This window comes from Fukomys damarensis, unplaced genomic scaffold (assembly GCF_012274545.1).
Source record: "Fukomys damarensis isolate Sample0158 unplaced genomic scaffold, DMR_v1.0_HiC HiC_scaffold_36, whole genome shotgun sequence".
NCBI classification, from domain to species: domain Eukaryota; kingdom Metazoa; phylum Chordata; class Mammalia; order Rodentia; family Bathyergidae; genus Fukomys; species Fukomys damarensis.
In genome coordinates, this window is record NW_022900948.1 from 5,567,529 (window position 1) to 5,585,083 (window position 17,555).

General features: G+C 34.6%; 1 protein-coding gene across 1 annotated transcript in view; it reads right to left on the reverse strand.

Moving 5' to 3' along the window:
• The window catches only part of Plaa (phospholipase A2 activating protein), a gene marked incomplete at its 5' end in the record, with an annotated part of 40,618 nt that overhangs the window by 5,475 nt on the left and 17,588 nt on the right, over positions 1–17,555 (reverse strand). Inside the window, 8 exons of the mRNA XM_010627028.3 lie at positions 1,634–1,735; positions 3,590–3,658; positions 6,757–6,825; positions 9,203–9,422; positions 10,306–10,463; positions 13,423–13,592; positions 15,920–16,055; positions 16,567–16,734. Coding sequence (XP_010625330.1) covers positions 1,634–1,735; positions 3,590–3,658; positions 6,757–6,825; positions 9,203–9,422; positions 10,306–10,463; positions 13,423–13,592; positions 15,920–16,055; positions 16,567–16,734 — 1,092 coding nt within the window. The remainder of the gene's footprint in view (positions 1–1,633; positions 1,736–3,589; positions 3,659–6,756; positions 6,826–9,202; positions 9,423–10,305; positions 10,464–13,422; positions 13,593–15,919; positions 16,056–16,566; positions 16,735–17,555) is intronic.

The following is a 17,555-nucleotide window of genomic DNA, read 5'->3' on the forward strand; positions in this document are numbered from 1 at the left end:
CTTCCAAATTATCTATAGTTAGTTAAATAATATAGAAAAGCCAAATTTTTCGGTAAGAATATTCTACTGCACAACATTAAGACTTTTCTTGGCAGTTTTCAAAGAAAACCGTAAAAATTTTAGAACACTACATGGTCAAAGAAAGGTTACTGTGTTCACTTTTATTTTACCTGTCATTTCCTAAGAATTTCTAAAGCTTTCTCCTTGGAATAAAGTTTTAAAGTATATCTGTGACCATTTCCAACAGTTTCAAAGCAGCATCATGTTATATAAACCAAAGTATAAGTCAGTCTCCTATGTGCCCAATGAAAACATATAACTTTTTAGTCTACTTAAGTTAACTTCTATGGTTGTCAAAAACAGTTGAAGACTTAAATGTCTATTGATATTTAACTTGACTTAGTTTCATATGCATATTTGACATCAGATTTAAAATTTTTACTTAGAATTGCTTTTTTCCATGCTCAAAATTTCCTCCAAACCTTATCAGTTATCTTTAATATCTATATCCTTGTCATCTCTACTACTTTGAGTCACCTAGTACCATTTCTTGAAAAATCTTTACAAGAATAAAAAAGCCCAAATACTTATCAGAAAACTACCCACATTTAAATTTTTTTTTTTTTTGGTTTTTTGAGACAGGTTCTCACTATGTACTTGAGACTGACCTGGAACTCACTATGTAGCCCAGGCTGGTCTCGAACTCACAGCGATCCTCCTGCCTCAGCCTCCTGAGTGCTGGGATTACAGGCATGCGCGTACCACCACGCCCAGCTACATTTCAAAATTTTTATCAATCATAAATAGACCTATGTCACTACTCTTTGGCACTGAAAATTTTAACGTACTATTGAAAACAAAATTTATTTAAGAAATTCCAAAAACAAGAAATCTCTTAGAAACAGAGTTTTAAAATATCTGAAAATGGACATATACTTTCTTTTTCCAAAATAAATTAAGAAAATCTGAGTGACTTTTATAAAGATAATATGATGAACAATAATGACCAAAAACCCTCACTTTTACTTCAGTGTGAATGTTATCTCAAATAAGTCACCATGATATTTGTAACAAATAGAGACAGCTTTTCTTAGTCCACAAAAATTCTATCACTTTGTTTTTAGAAAAACAAATTAATAGAAAGCCATCAAAGTAGAGCAGTTTTATTTTTAATGCAGAATTTCATTATTCCTAAGGGCTACTAATTTTTGAAAGATAAGCTCTTTGCTTTTTCAAATGTTTTACTCATTTTTTTCTGAAAACACTGGTAGCCAGCAAGTGAAATTTATATTTTTCCCTAGTACTTTTTTCTTCATTAAAATCACCAAATCATTTATTCTATAATTGTTTTTTTTTGGTACTGGGGATCAAATTCAGGTCCTTGCACTTGCGAAGCAGGAAGCAGAAACACTGAGCTAAATCCCTGGCCCTGTCCTTTAATTGTCTAAGGCTTCTTCTTACAATGTATTATGGGTACATTACTAAGTCGCATTACTAGATTGTATATTTGCAGTTAGCACAGCTATGTAACACCACATTAGAAGTCTCTATTCATTTAAGTACCCAACTTCTGATAGACAGAAGAAAATCTACAACAGTCTATGAGTGAGAATGTTAATTGAAACAGACTTACCTAATATTTGTGTAGGGTTTGCTTGGTCAAAAGTGACAGCCTCATTTTTAGGGAAATAAACATTCACTGTTTTCGATCCAGCTGCCTGGTAGGCACTATTCCCTATTTATAAAATAGAAGATTATGAAAATTATAAAGGTGATTAAAAAATGAAATTTTTCTAATTGTGTAACATTGTTTTCATAAATTATTGAAATATGGAACTACTTGGTGCATACAATAAAAATAACATGAAATCCTAAGAAAAAGTGAAAAGAAAATAAATCATCTATAAGATTTCGGATACTGTTTATATTTACTGATATCTCAGTATCTGATGATAAAAAAACTGATACAAGATGAAAATTCAGCAATATTCAACAGAATAAAGTAACTTCAACTAAAGTATTAATTTAAATAGAATATCTTACTTACATTATAACTCTTAATTTATATTCCATTTTGTTCTAACGTAAAATTAAGATGTTTTGCAAAATAGGAATAAAAAATTATTTTTATATATGGATTATCCTGGGGGCAAAGGCAGATACAGATGAAACAGAAGAACTAAATGTACAAAATTAATAGTTTATGCAACATAAAATATTTATTGACATGACCAAAGATGAACTATACAGACACAGCTAGCTCTCCTGGTTGTTAGTCTATAGTTGTTTTATGAAGAATACAAATGTTAATCAAATATCAAAACAAGTACTGTATAAGGAAAAGCTCTCTAAAGGAAAGGTATAGAACAAGATGAAAGTTTATGAGTGTGTGTTCAGGCAAAGAACATAATGGGTGATCAAAAAATGTTTACTGAGTTCATTTAAGAAATACTGTATTTAAATTTTATGTGTTTATTTTTTGGTACCAGGGATCGAACTCAGGCCCTTGCGCTTGCGAGGCGGGCAGCGGAATCACTAAGCCAAATCCCTGGTAAAGTTTAAATTAAAAGAGGAGGAATGGGGTGAGCAATGAGAGTAGGCAGTAACAACCAATAACCCGTGGTCCAAGTAACAAACAGGCTATAAGTATAACAAAGTACAGCAATGTGCTCAAAGCTCCTAAGGCAGAAAACAGCATGGCATGCTAAAGAAGCTGACATAGGCCAGCATAGGAAGGAAGACAGAGAGGAATGTACGCAAAAAGGAAACATTTGATGGGATGCCATTTCGGAGTGTTTTAATAAGGGGGGGGACACAAATAGAATAATCTGTAAAAAGACCTCTGGCTGTCCTGTGTACCATGGAAAGACAAACTTGGAGACTACTTTTAGGAGAAAGAATGGTAACTTAAGACTAAGGTCCAGTATACAGATATCAAACTATTATAAGAAACTTCTGGAAAATGGAAAGGAGCACTGTCACCTTTATAGTCTTTCAATACCTCTCATCCCCCTCACACCCTGCATGGGACCTGAACCCAGGACCTTTGCACTGAGCTACGTCCCCAGCCCTTTTATTTTTGAGACAAGGTCTTATTAAGTTGCCTGGGCTGAGCTCAAATTCTCCTGTTTCAGCCTTCCAGAGTGTGGGGATGATAGGTGTGTTGTCCCCGTGCTAGGCCAGTGAATAGCACTCTTGACACATTAAGGAAAAATGAAGGAGAGATTAGAATAAACAGATTTTTCAAGGGTAGTTAGGAAGCAGAATTTACACTGAAACAGTAGCTTTTGATCCTGGTTGTCATTAGAATCACACTGGAAGATTACACAACTATTCTTGCCCAGACCCCAATATGGACCAATATTTTATCGGTGGCCACTTCATAAGATAAAGTTTGAGCCTACAATTTTATCTAGTTCCCTAGAGTCTAATGTGCAGTAATGAGGAAATTCTGAGAAAATATTTCTAGAAGTCAAACCAAATAAATTATTTATTACGAAAAACATAAGAAAGCACAAATTTTACTTTCATGAATCAAAAGTTTCAATGAATTTTAAAAATCTAAAAGTAACAAATTAAAACTATATACCTGTAAATGGATCAACTCCAGTCACAGTAGTGCCCGTACTTACAGAACCTGGCACATAACGACCAGCACCTACAATGCAATAATACTCCTCGTAAGCAAAGTATAAATTATAAAGTTGAAAAATTTCCTTCTTCACAGAACTTATTCCATTATTAGTTACATTTCACAAGTGTCTTTACATACACAAATATGCTATAAATTTTACACAGAAAAATGCTCAGAAAAATGTGTCATATACCAGTGTACAGTAAATACCCAATAAATGTCAAGCTAAAAAATATAATTCTCAAGTGACAAAATAAGCATTAGATGGTTTATACAGTCTAAGTATAAAGTTTAGAAAATTATAGAAATACAAGTGGATTGAAGAGAAAGTTTTCCATAATAAAATGTGAACCCAATTCTATTAAAATAGACAGGACCAAGTACTAGCATACAACACAACCAGGTAAGACTTGGTTAAGAGTTAAGAATGCTATGACAACAGCCCAGCCACATCCCAGATCATAACCTGTAGCCACCTTACTGAATAGAGTAAAACAAAACAAAACAGAACAAAACCATGAAAAATAAGTGCGGAAAGAGAATCGGCAAGAGTTGGAGCCAAAAACCTGGATCAACCCCTCAAAAAATATTGTTTAGGCCTAAATTTAAATAATCTAGGAGTTGGTATAACTCACGAATAAGCAAAAACAATCTAAAAACTAAAGATGCAAATAAGAATAATTAAAACAGTGACTATAAGCACTTTATATGCACATATTCATTAAAGTATTAATTAGGTAGCTTTGTAATTCAAGGTATTTTAGAAGAGGAAGGTTGAATAACTTGCCCAAGGCATTAAGCTATTAAAAGGGAGAATACAATCCTCTACTTTGTAAAGGTGTTCTCTGCCTACCTGAATGAAGATAATCTAATATGCAAATTCCCAGAGTCCATGCATAATTCATCACTTTAGGAAACTTTTAAAAAATACCTTGCAGTAAACCAAGCCTAAAACCATTTAATCAGCATCACTGAGTAAAGAATCAGAGCATAAATATTTATGCTCCTACCTAGTGAATCAGAATCTCTAAAATAGCATATTGAAATATGTAAATTTAGACAAGCTTCCCAGATCATTGCAATGGACACTGTAAGTTCAAGGGCTACATAAAGTAATAAAGAAAAGAAATAAGACTGACCTTAAGTTGTAAGTCAGATGGGGAAATCTTTTGGTCCCATGGCTATTAGTACAGTTGGGAGAACAGCAGCCAACAAAAACGATAACTGCTATATATTAATGGTTTCAATATATTCTAGTCATTTTGCTAAATACTTTCGATTATGCCATTTAATTTTCTTATCTCAACATGTTAGAAGCCATTATCTATTTTATTTCACATATTTATATAATAATTGCATCTTCAGAATTATTCGTATTACACAGAAATAAAACATGATCAGTTACATAGCCCCTGGAACTCTCTTGATTTTACTAGTAATGGCTTTATTTTTGTATCAGGGATCGAACTCAGGTCCCTGTGCTTGCAAGGCAGGCGGCAGAACCACTGAGCTAAATCCCCGGTCCTGATCTTACTAGTAACAGTTGAGCCTTGATAAGTTCTTCATGATCCAGAAAAAGTTGCCAATGAGATTTTGGAACTTTGTTGGAGTAAGTTTCAGAGCATCACTGTTCCCGAAGTGCTCACAAAACCATCATTTTATCTACTCTTTGGATCATTATTACCATTTCAAATCACATATCAAAGATTTCCTTCACAGACACTGTACTATCACATTATTTAGCTTGAGTTATTTTAGTATACTTGTTACCAATGTACAAGGTACAATAATTTGCATCTGGGATACTAACTCATTCACAGGAGAAAAGCTCACTGAGAGCAATTCACAACTTCATGACACTGACTGTTACAGTTTAGATATAAAATGTTCCATAAATTTCTCATGTTTTGGAAGGTGCCTGGGTCACAGGGGTACAATACTCATGGGTAGGTTCATCCATTGATGAGTTCAGTAGTTCATCTGCTGTTAGGGTCTCTAAAAAAGGTAACTTACTAAGGGATGTGATCTAGAAGGGTGTATTCTTGTCCTTAGCTCCTCCTTTCTCTGTTTCTTGGGTGTTAATCAGTAAAGAGCTTTACTCCACCAAGCCATTCTGTCATGACATCAGCAGACCATGAACTGAATCCACTAAAACTGTATAGCAAAACATTACTTTCCTGCAGTGGTGTGCACCACATACATTATGATATGTCATGAGCCAGCAATGGGAAAGTTAATATGATCTAAGGCTATGCATTGGCCCAATTGATGGCTAAAAGGCAATTGTATTTTCACATTTGTACAGGACACACTACCTAGTTTGCAAGGGCAGTGAATTCCACAAAGGCTCTCTTGCCAAAATGAGTATGTTGTCCAGGTACTCTGCCTGAAGAGTCAACAAAAGCACCACAAAAGATATCAAAAGCCATTTTGAAAATAGAAACTTCTTCAGCTGCGTTAAAGTCCAACTCTGTAATTTTTCCTCAGTAATACTGATTCTGAGGTTTACACACTTCAGTAAGTATTAATTCACTCTGAAGGCTTCAAGAAAGTCATTACTAATTTAAATTAGGAAGAGTAATCTTGAGTCGATGGGTAGAATGTCTCCTTCCATGCTAAGTCAAAATATGACTGGATAGATGTCTTGATTGCACTGCTCCATCCAATATCAAGGACTCACATGGCTTTTTCTCTGTTTGCGAGTGGTAGCATCTCACCAATGATAGATAGCACTCATATTGTGTCTTGGCTGGTGGATTCCCTATTATCTATTTTCACAAATGAAAAAAAAAATAGGCTCAGTTTAAATAACTTGCTAACTTCTCATAGCAAGTAAGTGGGAGAGCCAGGTTTTGAACCAAGATCTGTCTGACTCTGTAGCCTGTATTGCTAACTACTCTGCTTCCCTGGCAAGGAGAATGACAAGATCTAATAATATGCCATTTAAAAGTCATGAGACAATCTACAAAAGCACTCTAGAAAAGGCAAAAATTAGAAGCTAAATTGAAAATATAGATAAGGAAATTATTAGTGACTGAATTAATATCTTTAAGATGTAAAGCCATAAAATGCAAAATGTTATCTATTTAGTGAAGGATGTATTAACTGAAAGTGTGTCCCACCTGTAAAAGGATCCGTTGTTGGTAATGTACTGGAAGATCCAGAAGAGCCTGGCACATACCGACCACCACCTATGCATGCAAAACAAGGAAAAGCTTAAATCCACCAAGATTTTGGATTTCATAAATAGCACAATGTTTACACTAGAAGAATCTAAGCTTATAGAAAAATTGAAGAGCAAGGAGTAACATGATACTCAAAAGTGTAACTAAAAAAACCCAAATTTCAGAGATTCTCCAAGTTTTGTTTTTTTCAATGCTTTTTAAAAAATCTTAATCCCAGAATATAAATGCTAAAATAACTGAATTCAAATATGAAAAGAGAATTGTAGGTAATCTGACCTAAATTTTATATATATAAAATATATAATATATAAAAAAATACATAAAATATATTTTATAAATAAAAAAATATATATAAAATCAAATCAATTCCTATCTCTGTCCTGTTCCTATACAAATTTACAAGAATCCCTGCTATTATGGCTGCTATCAAAACCACAGGCATCAAAATGTTAACCTTTTAAAGGAGGTGGGTTCCACTATTTCATGTATCAAACATTTTACTCAGTTCTGGAGATCCTTGTATTTACTTAAGCTTTCAATGTACTGGAGAAAAGAATTACAAAGAGGATGCGTACTACAAAGGGAACTGACTTCTGTTTACACATTTAGAAGTATGTGATGTGTGAAAATATGTTTTGTTGGTACCTCTACGGAAATAACCAGGCCATCCCCAAAGCAATATGTAAGAATGCTTATAAAGTTAGTATTCAAAGAGCAAAACAAGCCAAGCAGTTGCTAGCTTTCTAGACAGACCCAACTGCTTTGATACCTGTCCCTCATCCCACAATATAGCTTATATAGTACAGCAATATGAGTTTACTCTTTTCCTGAGTCCGAAATTCCAACAAGAGAAATATTCAAAGAAATATTCAGGTACTCAGGATTTAATTTTTTCTTTTGGGGTTAACTGCAAGTGTTTGGAGGGTTAAATCATTTATAGCTCAGTAGTGAATTACTTTAATAATTTTGTTTAAGTCAACATGCAAGTGAAATCAGCTTCATTATGTGAATGGGCAACAGCATTTTGAACTGCAAGGAGATGATTTGTGAGATGACAGAGTATCTGTGAGGGAAGAAGGACAAATCTATATAAGGATTTGAGACAGGAAGATGATATGGGTTTTTTATAGAACATGAAAAGCAGAATCAGAAATGACAACAGGTGGGCAAGAGGTGCAACTCATTAGTAGAGTGCTCACCTAGCATGTGCGTGGCCCTGGATTCGATACCCAGCATCATACACACATGAAGAAATGAGAACAGAAAAACATTAACAGTAAAGTACCTAATCAAAATTTTATACAGAGTAGTCCTCATAAAAAGAGGAAACACTCTATTTCTTCCTGTACTTCATTTCTCTGGATCCTGAACTCAGGGTAATACTACTAGGATCAAATCTAATTCTTGAAAGTCAGAAATCAGCCTAATACTACATGGATTGCAATTTACAGATTGGTGTGAGCACCTAACCCCAACTATAACATTTTAGATACTGTACAGTACACTATGTTACAAATAGCCAATTTAAAATTAAAATATGGCATATAAATTACATAACCACAATTCACTCCTAGAGCTGATTTATAGTCAACGAAGCCTTATGTGAAATCAATTTCCCTTTACTAAATTTCACCACAATATATATTTTAAAAAATAAAAACCAGGGTCTGGGGGTAGAGCTCAGTAGTATAGCATTTATCTAGCATGCATGAGGCTCTGCATTCAATCTCCAAAACTGCAAAAGAAGTATTTTAAAAAGAAAACTATATAGAGAAACTTACAAGTTTCTATTTCAAGTGATTGAATAAAAGGTTACTAATTTTATTTAGTTTGCAGTTAGGATGTACTTTTAAAAGAGAACAATTTGTAATTATTTCCATAAAATACAGAATTACTGCATAATTTGAAGCTTAAAAATATAAACCTGAAATAAAATCTCCTGCAGATCTTGATTTTTATTTAAATTGCTATTCATAAAAGTATTTAAACAAGAAAAATTGGGCTGGGGATTTAGCTCAGTGGTTCTGCTGCCTGCCTCACAAGTACAGAGACCCAAGTTCGAGCTCTGGTACCAAAAAAATAGAAAGAAAAGAAAAATCAATCATACTGGGGAATAGCTCAGTGGTAGTATGTGTTTTGTTTGTTTGTTTGTTTTGCTTTGTTTTTGCACTGGGAATTGAACTTAGGACCTGACAATTGCCAGGCAGGAGGGGCACCACTGGGCTACATCCCCAGCCTGGTAGTATGTGTTCTTTGGAACACACAGGCCTTGGGTTCAATTCTCAGTACTAAAATGGAAAAAAACAAAACAAAACAAAACAAAAAAACAAAAAAACTCACTACTTGTATTAGTACAGAAAATTTAATACAAACCCTAACTCACCTGTAAATGGATCTGAAAAGCTGGTGTTCCCAAGTCCCAACATTTGACCTTTTGTGTTATCAATAATAAACTTAGCTACTTGATCCAAAAACATGGGATTCAAATCATTCTTCTGCAAGAAGTTGTATGCAGTCATCCAGGGATCATCACTGATATTATATGGCAATTTATATGTTGGTCCACCTTCATTGACATGAATTGAGAAAACATAATCAAATTCCTATAATAGGAACAATAAAACAAAATGATTACCAATTTGCCTATTCATACATATTGATGACATATATAACACAGATGTTACGTGCTATTTTCAGTAATTACAGTACTTAAATTTTAAGCTTTCTCTTCGGCCAACACAGACAAATATCAATCATTTACATATGCCACAAGGTGGGGTGAGATGGGAGACGGATTATATCTACTAATTCCACAGCCAAAGAAGGGTTTCTAATTGATCTCTCAGTGTAAGAATCAGTTGTTGCAGTGCCCTCCTCATCAAACTATGCCAGCATTAGCACTGCCTACAGGGTCCCTCACATCCTTTCAAGTTAAACAAATTCTGGCATTAAGCAATAGATGAATGATGGCACAGAAGCTCCTAATCCAAAATGCTTAGAAACAATTATGTGTGGCAACTTTGAAAGGTACAGAGAGTTGCTAATTTTTCTATTATACATGATACTCACAACAGGGAAAGTCTTTCAAAATTTTTATTTTATTTTAGTAATTTTTAAGACAGGATCCCACTTTGTAGTTCAAGCTGGCCTCAAACTCACGGTGATCCTCCTGCCTCTGCTACCCAAGTATTGGGATTAAAGATATGTATCCTATGTCTTTCTGGAAAGAGATTTTTTTTTAATCTATTTTTTTAAGATGGGGAAAAAAAGATTAATTTTTGCACAGTAATGTATTTGGGGGGGCACCAAGGATCAAACTCAGGACCTTGCGCTTGCGAGGCAGGCAGTGAAACCTCTGAGCTAAATCCCTGGCCCTACAGTAATGTATTTTTAAAGTGTCAAAACACCAAGGAAAATTTTATCAGAGTGGGGAAAAGAAAACCTTTAATTGTTTGAGATAATGATAATTAGCAGAAATTGACATACTTTCCCTTCATATAAAACTTTTCCAGATGTTTTCTGATTAGCACCAGATGAGCCAACAACATCACCAATTTTCATCCACCTCCCTTCACTAACACTCCACTGATAGGCTTCAACGTTTTCCCCATCTCTGATGAGACGAGTCTGTCCTTCTCTAGTACCTTAAACAAAAATTTTAAGAATCAAAGAAAGAATGAAGGAGTAAAATTCAAAGACATTTAGATAAGAAATTCTTAATATTAAAATTTATACATAATATATATTTTGGGTTAAAATAAAATTTTATTAGAAGATTTTAAAATGTAATTCTACTATAAGGTAAAAGAAAATAATGAAAGGGAATTTTAATAAATAAAGTTAAAAATGTGACTCTACTAGAAAGGCCCATCAAAAATAAAACAAGTTTTATTGCCAAATATCTCTTGCTAACACATTTCAAATCCATACACAACTAGCTCTCTATTCTTTCAGTGGCTCTGGACAAAGTGAAGAAGAGTTTGTATCTCTTTCTCTCAATCTCACAGCCACTTCTTTAGCCATTTTCTTTAGCTCATTCTCATTCTCTGAAACACAGAAAAACTACATCTTAACATCATTATTATTCCCTGGTATAAGACACCACCATTTCTTGGTTGGATTGATTCAGTGGTTTCCTGCTCCTGCTACTGGCCCTTCATAGTGTTACCTTCAACCCAACAATCATTGGAATTTCTTCAAAAGTTTAAATTCTAAGGCTGGGGATTTAGCTCAGGGTTCTGCCACCTGCCTCATAAGCACAAGGTCCTCAAATTTGATCCCCAGTACCAAAAAAAAAGGATGAGAGCTAGTCTCACTATTCAAAAACAAACAGAAGTCTAAATTCTTAAACAAACTTTTCTGCTGGAAAGCCCCCAGTGGCTTCTTAACTCATTCAGGTGTAAAAGCCTAAACTCTTAAGAGTCGCAGAAAAGACCAAGTATCAACTACCTCCACCATCCTTCTTGACCTTACCTTCTACTGTTCTTCTAGCTCCCTTGTTTCCCCACTACAGCTACAAAGCCTTTTTACTGGATATATTCTGCCTATGATACTTTTCACATAGATGTTGCCAAGACTGGCTCTTGGCCTTTTTTTTTAAGATAGGGTCTCATGTCACCCAGGGTGGCCTCTAACTGCTGGCTGTGAGAAATCTCAACAAGGCCTTCAGTGACAGAGACAGCTAGCATAGCTGTCTTCCAAAGAGTCACGCTTCTGTTTCATAGGGTAGAGCTGTAGTTGTCCAGTCGGTTTACATTATCCAGCCCCGTATCTTGAATCCACTTGATGCCATATTACTGCGTTAACAATGAGTACAATCTACATGGGCTTGATCTATGCCAGTTCTGGTTTAGCCCTTCATCCTTTAATTTTACTTTTAATTTACTGCTTTGGCTGAATTAGAAAAAAATTCATCCTTACCCAGGTAAGAAGTTCAGAAACAGGATGAAGTAGCTTTTTCAGAAAATGTCAATATTCTACAAGTGGTAGTTTCTTAAAGGTTACAATGTAGAATCTGAAACCATATCAATGAATTTTCCACACTTTTACACTGAAACCCATTGGTTTATTTCCCACTTTGAGAGGACCTTTTACCAATGCAAATGTAATACCATTTCCTAATCATTTAGAAAACATTAGTTCACTGACTTACACAGATCTATGTACATAAACCATTTTACTATTCAACATCTGAAAAACTCACACTTGCTAACATTACCATCTATATTACTAGAATGGTCTTTAACATACTGGAAAACTATTAAGCTCCTGGGGAGAGAAACAAGTTTTATAAAATTTCAATTTCTGCAAAAGCTTCAATTTTACCTTTGGCCACAAATATTGTCAATTATTTTCCTTAAAAAGACATGCTCATTTTGTACATTTTTCAAAAAACATCTGCCAAATACCCAAACCTGAATAACTATAGTTGTCCTTTCATTTTCAAATAAAAATTATATTTCATGAAAAAAGTAGTAGTTTAATCTGCAACTCAAAAAAACTACACAAGGGTCGGGCATAGTGGTGCATGCCTATAATCCTAGCACTCTGGAGGCCCACACAGGAGGACTGCTGCCAGCCTGGGCTACCTATTGAGTTTAAGGCCAGCTAAGACTACAAATGAGGCCCTGTCTCAAAAAAGAAGAAACAAAAACAAACAAAACACTATACAAATGCTTTTCCTTGAGACACCATGTTATTGTATTTTTATGTGCGCTTTACATTTATAATACTTTTGTACATTTATAATACTTTTTAATGCTTCACCCAAGAGGTTCTTAGTGGCAAATGGCATTTTTCCAAAATCGACAACAGCGTGCCAGTGAAGAACGTTATAACTACTTGAAGACTTTGGTGCCTCTACCTTGATTTGTTTACTGGACAGCCAGCAGCTTTATCTATCACTGCTTTTGCACCGTAAGTGTAAGCCTTACACAATATAAAGAGCCAAACAACATCTAATATTAAAAATAAGCGTTGAACCCAAGAACATCCTGAAAGGATCTAAAATCCCCATGAACCAAGTTTTAAAAAGCACTGATACAGTTGGTCAGGGACACAAGATTTCACTGAGACGACTTATGTTCCGATTTCTAATTCAAATGATCCCAGTTCATGAAGCAGACATTGTTTTATGAACTCATTCTCATGTTTAGTTTCTACAGTCTTTTGCAGAAATTCCAAAAAAATTATTAAATGGGTGACTTCTGAGTACCTACTATTTATTTATTTATTTATTTGTTTGTTTGTTTGTTTGTTTTGGTACTGGGAATGGAACTTAGGTCCTTGTGCTTATGAGGCAGGCGGCAGAACAACTGAGCTAAACCCCCGGCACTGTACCTACTATTTTTGAGTTGTTTTTGGAGATTTATTAAAAGAAAAATTTGTTTATAGAAAGATTTACTCAAAGTCTAAACTGTAAGACAAAGACAAGAACATGGTTTCTTATAGCAATATGGTGTGATGATCGAAATACTCAAAAATCAGTACCAGGCAGTAAGAATAACAGTGAAAACACTAGCAAGATAACATAATTTTCTTATCTCTCTTCGCATCCCCAAAGATGGTAGCATTTTTAACTACTAGATAAACTGAAATATTTACCAGGTTCATTCAGATGTTCCCTCCCAGGAAGCTGTTCAACATTAATGTCCCCTAAATCACCAGTTTTGGTATCAATGGTTGCCTGGGAGAGCTCTTTTTCAAAAGCCTTGATTTCCTCAGCACTTGCTGTACGATCTGCTGACTCTGTAAATACTCTAATAATACCATCACTATAAGAAAAAAAAAATTTAAAAAATCATTGCCATAGTGCATTAACATTCTCACACCTGAATGAGCTAAAGCAAAACCAATCTGTATTTGCGAATGTGAGAAATGCTACTATGTAATTATTGCTGAGTATAGCACTACACTGATATTAGCATACATTCTCTATTATTTCTGCTACTTAAAAAAGTTAATGGCAAAGGACAGAGAAATATGTACTTAATACAAATTTCAACACCCATTTATTTACCACAATACCAATCTGGAAATATACTATTTACTTTTTAAGTCAATGTTACATGTGTATTATACCATAAAGAAAAGAAGTGGGAGCTGGGTGTGGTGGTGAACACCTGTAATCCCAGCACTGGGGAGGCTGAGGCAGGAGGATCGCTGTGAGTTCAAGACCAGCCTGGGCTACATAGGGAGTTCCAGGTCAGTCTCATGAACACCTGTAACCAGCACTGGGGAGGCTGAGGCAGGAGGATCGCTGTGAGTTCAAGACCAGCCTGGGCTACATAGGGAGTTCCAGGTCAGTCTCAACTACTTAGAGAGACCTTGTCTCCAAAAAAACAACAAACAAAAATAAATAAATAAAATAAATAAATAAAAAGCAGTGGGATAATTTATAAATAGTATGTTTGTTCTTTCAAAAAAAAAGGTTTCATGTTTAGATTGGATGGTAGTCTTCAACCTCTATTCTCTGAAAGATTGCATTTCCTTAATTTCTCAATTCTAAATTTTGAAGTAGAGTTATGTTGGCTACTTCCAGCTGTATTAATCCTACTCAATTCTAGAGAATACTTTCTTATTTAACTTAACATTTCCTTAATTTCTCAATTCTAAATTTTGAAGTAGAGTTAATGTTGGCTACTTCCAGCTGTATTAATCCTACTCAATTCTAGAGAATACTTTCTTATTTAACTTTCTATAAACATTAATTTTACTTTTTCAATTGGTTTTTCTTCAACTTCTAACTTGGGGAAAATAGAACTCAGCCAAAAAATTAACCCCCTGCTCAGCTAAAAAATAAATACCTCTATTTTATTAAATATTGTATTTGTGACAGCCATCTCTTTCTTTTTCTTCTTGCTTCCAATGCCAGGGAGCTCTATCAGTCTGTAATACTTTCCTCCATCCCCTTCCTCAAACGGCCCTTCACCTCCTCTCACCTTTTGTTCCATCTTTTTCTACCAAATTATGATGTCGAAAGACTAATAACATCTTTCACGTCAAATCTAAATGCTGTTTAAACTGTCCACCCCTTAACCTCCCAAAGCATTTCTGACACAGTTGAATTTCCCTCCAAAATTTCTCCTTTTCCACCTCCCTGAATTTTTACCACTGAACTTTGACTAACCTACTGGCCATTTTTCACAATATATTGCACTACTGAATCCTTAGTTTTCTCTCCTCTACATATCTCCCCTCTGAGAAAGGTATCTACAACTTGCTTATGGCTCATACACTGGGCTCCAGTTCAACTACCCATGATCCCCTAGCATGTGTGGTTGAATACTGACTCTGGAATTCTATAGCCAAAGTTACCTTCTTTGCAGCAAATTAATTTTTTCATTTCCCCATTTTAATACAATTGCTAACTAAAAAAAGTTGGAAGATTATTTTTCTTTTTTTAACCCTCTTTCTGATAATTTTGCCTCTATATTACCTCATTTGTGTCTTTCTTATCCATCAGCACTGTGAGGCTTATGTTTTGCAACTTCCCACCCTTACTGCTGCAATTGATTTCCAGTTTGCATTCCTGTCCAGTGTTAACGCTAGTCAAATCCAGTCCTAGCTTGTGAATAACTCAAGAGAGCATTTCTTGCTTAAAAGCCCCTTAAACCCAAGCACTCAATCGGAAAAATACCTGGCTATCAAGATGCTCCACAGTGAAGTCACCATATTTACTATTCACTCTTCCCTAGCCTCTGTCCTCTCAGTTATTTCCCCTCATCTCCATGCACATCACATGCATTCCATAAAGGAAACTTATACTGGTTTTCTTAGTCAGAAATTCTAATTTCTTCTGTTACTATCATTCAAAATCCAATTTGAATTTCTTTTCCAGAAAAATGTTCCCAAACCAATCCCACCTTTCTAATTTCTTTTGCATTCAGTGTTTTGACCACACAAGTTGCAGTATGGTACTGGTCTAACAAACTATATCACATACCATTATGTACTAGCTGTTGTTCCTGCTACTGCTCTGTTTAGTAACAAACACGTGCACGAAGTCTTCCCAACTCACCTGAAAGAGCTTGTCTCTGTACACTAGGGTCTATCATAGGCCTAAACACACAAAACCCATTCACTGACTGGCTATAAGTACCTCGCACCAACCACAATATCACCATTGTCTAGCACGCAGCAGCACCATATGGACTGAGCTGGAAGTCGGATTGTTTGAGCACATTCCCCGTGTTTCCATATCCTCAGAGATCTGTCTTCTCCTGTTGTCACAAAATCTAAAATTAATGAAAAATGATTAAGTATATTTAGAAGCAACATCTTTCTACACATATATTGACACTTTTAAACCTCATTGTGTTTTAAAATTTTACACATTTGCCATTTACACAACTTTAAAATTACATTTTTTATTCATTTCATATATTGCACCAATAAATTAGTCTTTGCTCAGATACTCAAGAACTTTTTCATAAGATATCTAACTGACCTGAATTAATATAAAAATGGTCATACAATTTTTCCCATTAGAGTTTTTTTCTTTCTTTTTTTTTTTTTTTTTTTTTGTACCGGGGATCGAACTCGGTCCTTGCGCTTGCAAGGCAGGCCACCGAACCGCTGAGCTAAATCCCCGGCACAATTTTTCCCATTAGAAAAAAGATATGTAGGAAATAAAGTTACTAAAATTTTCAATCACAACAGAAAACTGATTTAAGTAATCAGCCTTCCTCCCCAAGAATGTGATGGAATGGTGCACAATACAAATTTCAACATATAAAATAATCTTACCTCTGCAATTTGGAAAAATAGATATGCTATAAATATAATTTGTATGTCCATAATACACCTCAAGACACTCTCCAGTGATCTGCCACTTTCTAATACTAGCATCATTTGCACAGGAAAGAAATTCTGTTTCACTCAAAATTGCCAAACCTCTTACACAGTCTTCATGCCCTACATTTAAAAAAGAATAATGTAAATCAATAAAATATATCCTTTGTTTGATAACCTTATGTATTTTACTAACATTATAAGCTATATCTGTGAATAGTAAAAAATAATTTTTTAAGTTCGAGAAATTCCATCTTTGGTTTTTCGTAACCAAAATTTGTATTTCAGGTTTGACAACATTTTTTATTACCAGTCCTGAGAAATTATTTTATATTCATCATTATGGTCTCAAAACTTTTCCTAAAACATTATAGAAACAGTATTTTGACCTTAACAACTCTTCATATTCACACAACAATTCATTTTCAATTTTTCTTTCCCAATAATAAAAGGTAAAATATTAAAATATAACAGGAATATAGAATAAGGAGAAAATGTTTCCTAAATATAAGGACAAAAATTCTCCAAAGCTTGTGATCCAATAAAAGAGCTGAGAGGTCAAAACTTTCCCACGCTTGCTGGGCAGTATGGTACAAAATTATAATTCCAGGAAATATTACAATTTCAAGGCTAGCCTGGACAACTTAGCAAGATCATTCTGTAACGTAAAAAATAAGAAAGGGTGGAGTGTGAAGTACTTGCTAAACATGTGAGGTCCTAGATTCAATCCCTAGTAACCTAAAAAATAAAAAAAGTACTTTCCCATGGTCGATATTTGTTCATTTAGACTAGTTATTACAAACTAATAATGACTTGATATTAATTGATCAATTGATCAATAGCTAGAATGTACTGAAATAGAAACAACACATTATCCATTTTCCATCTACAGATACTTCTATCTGCATAAAGGGACTTCCTGGAGTATCATCTAGGTCATGATA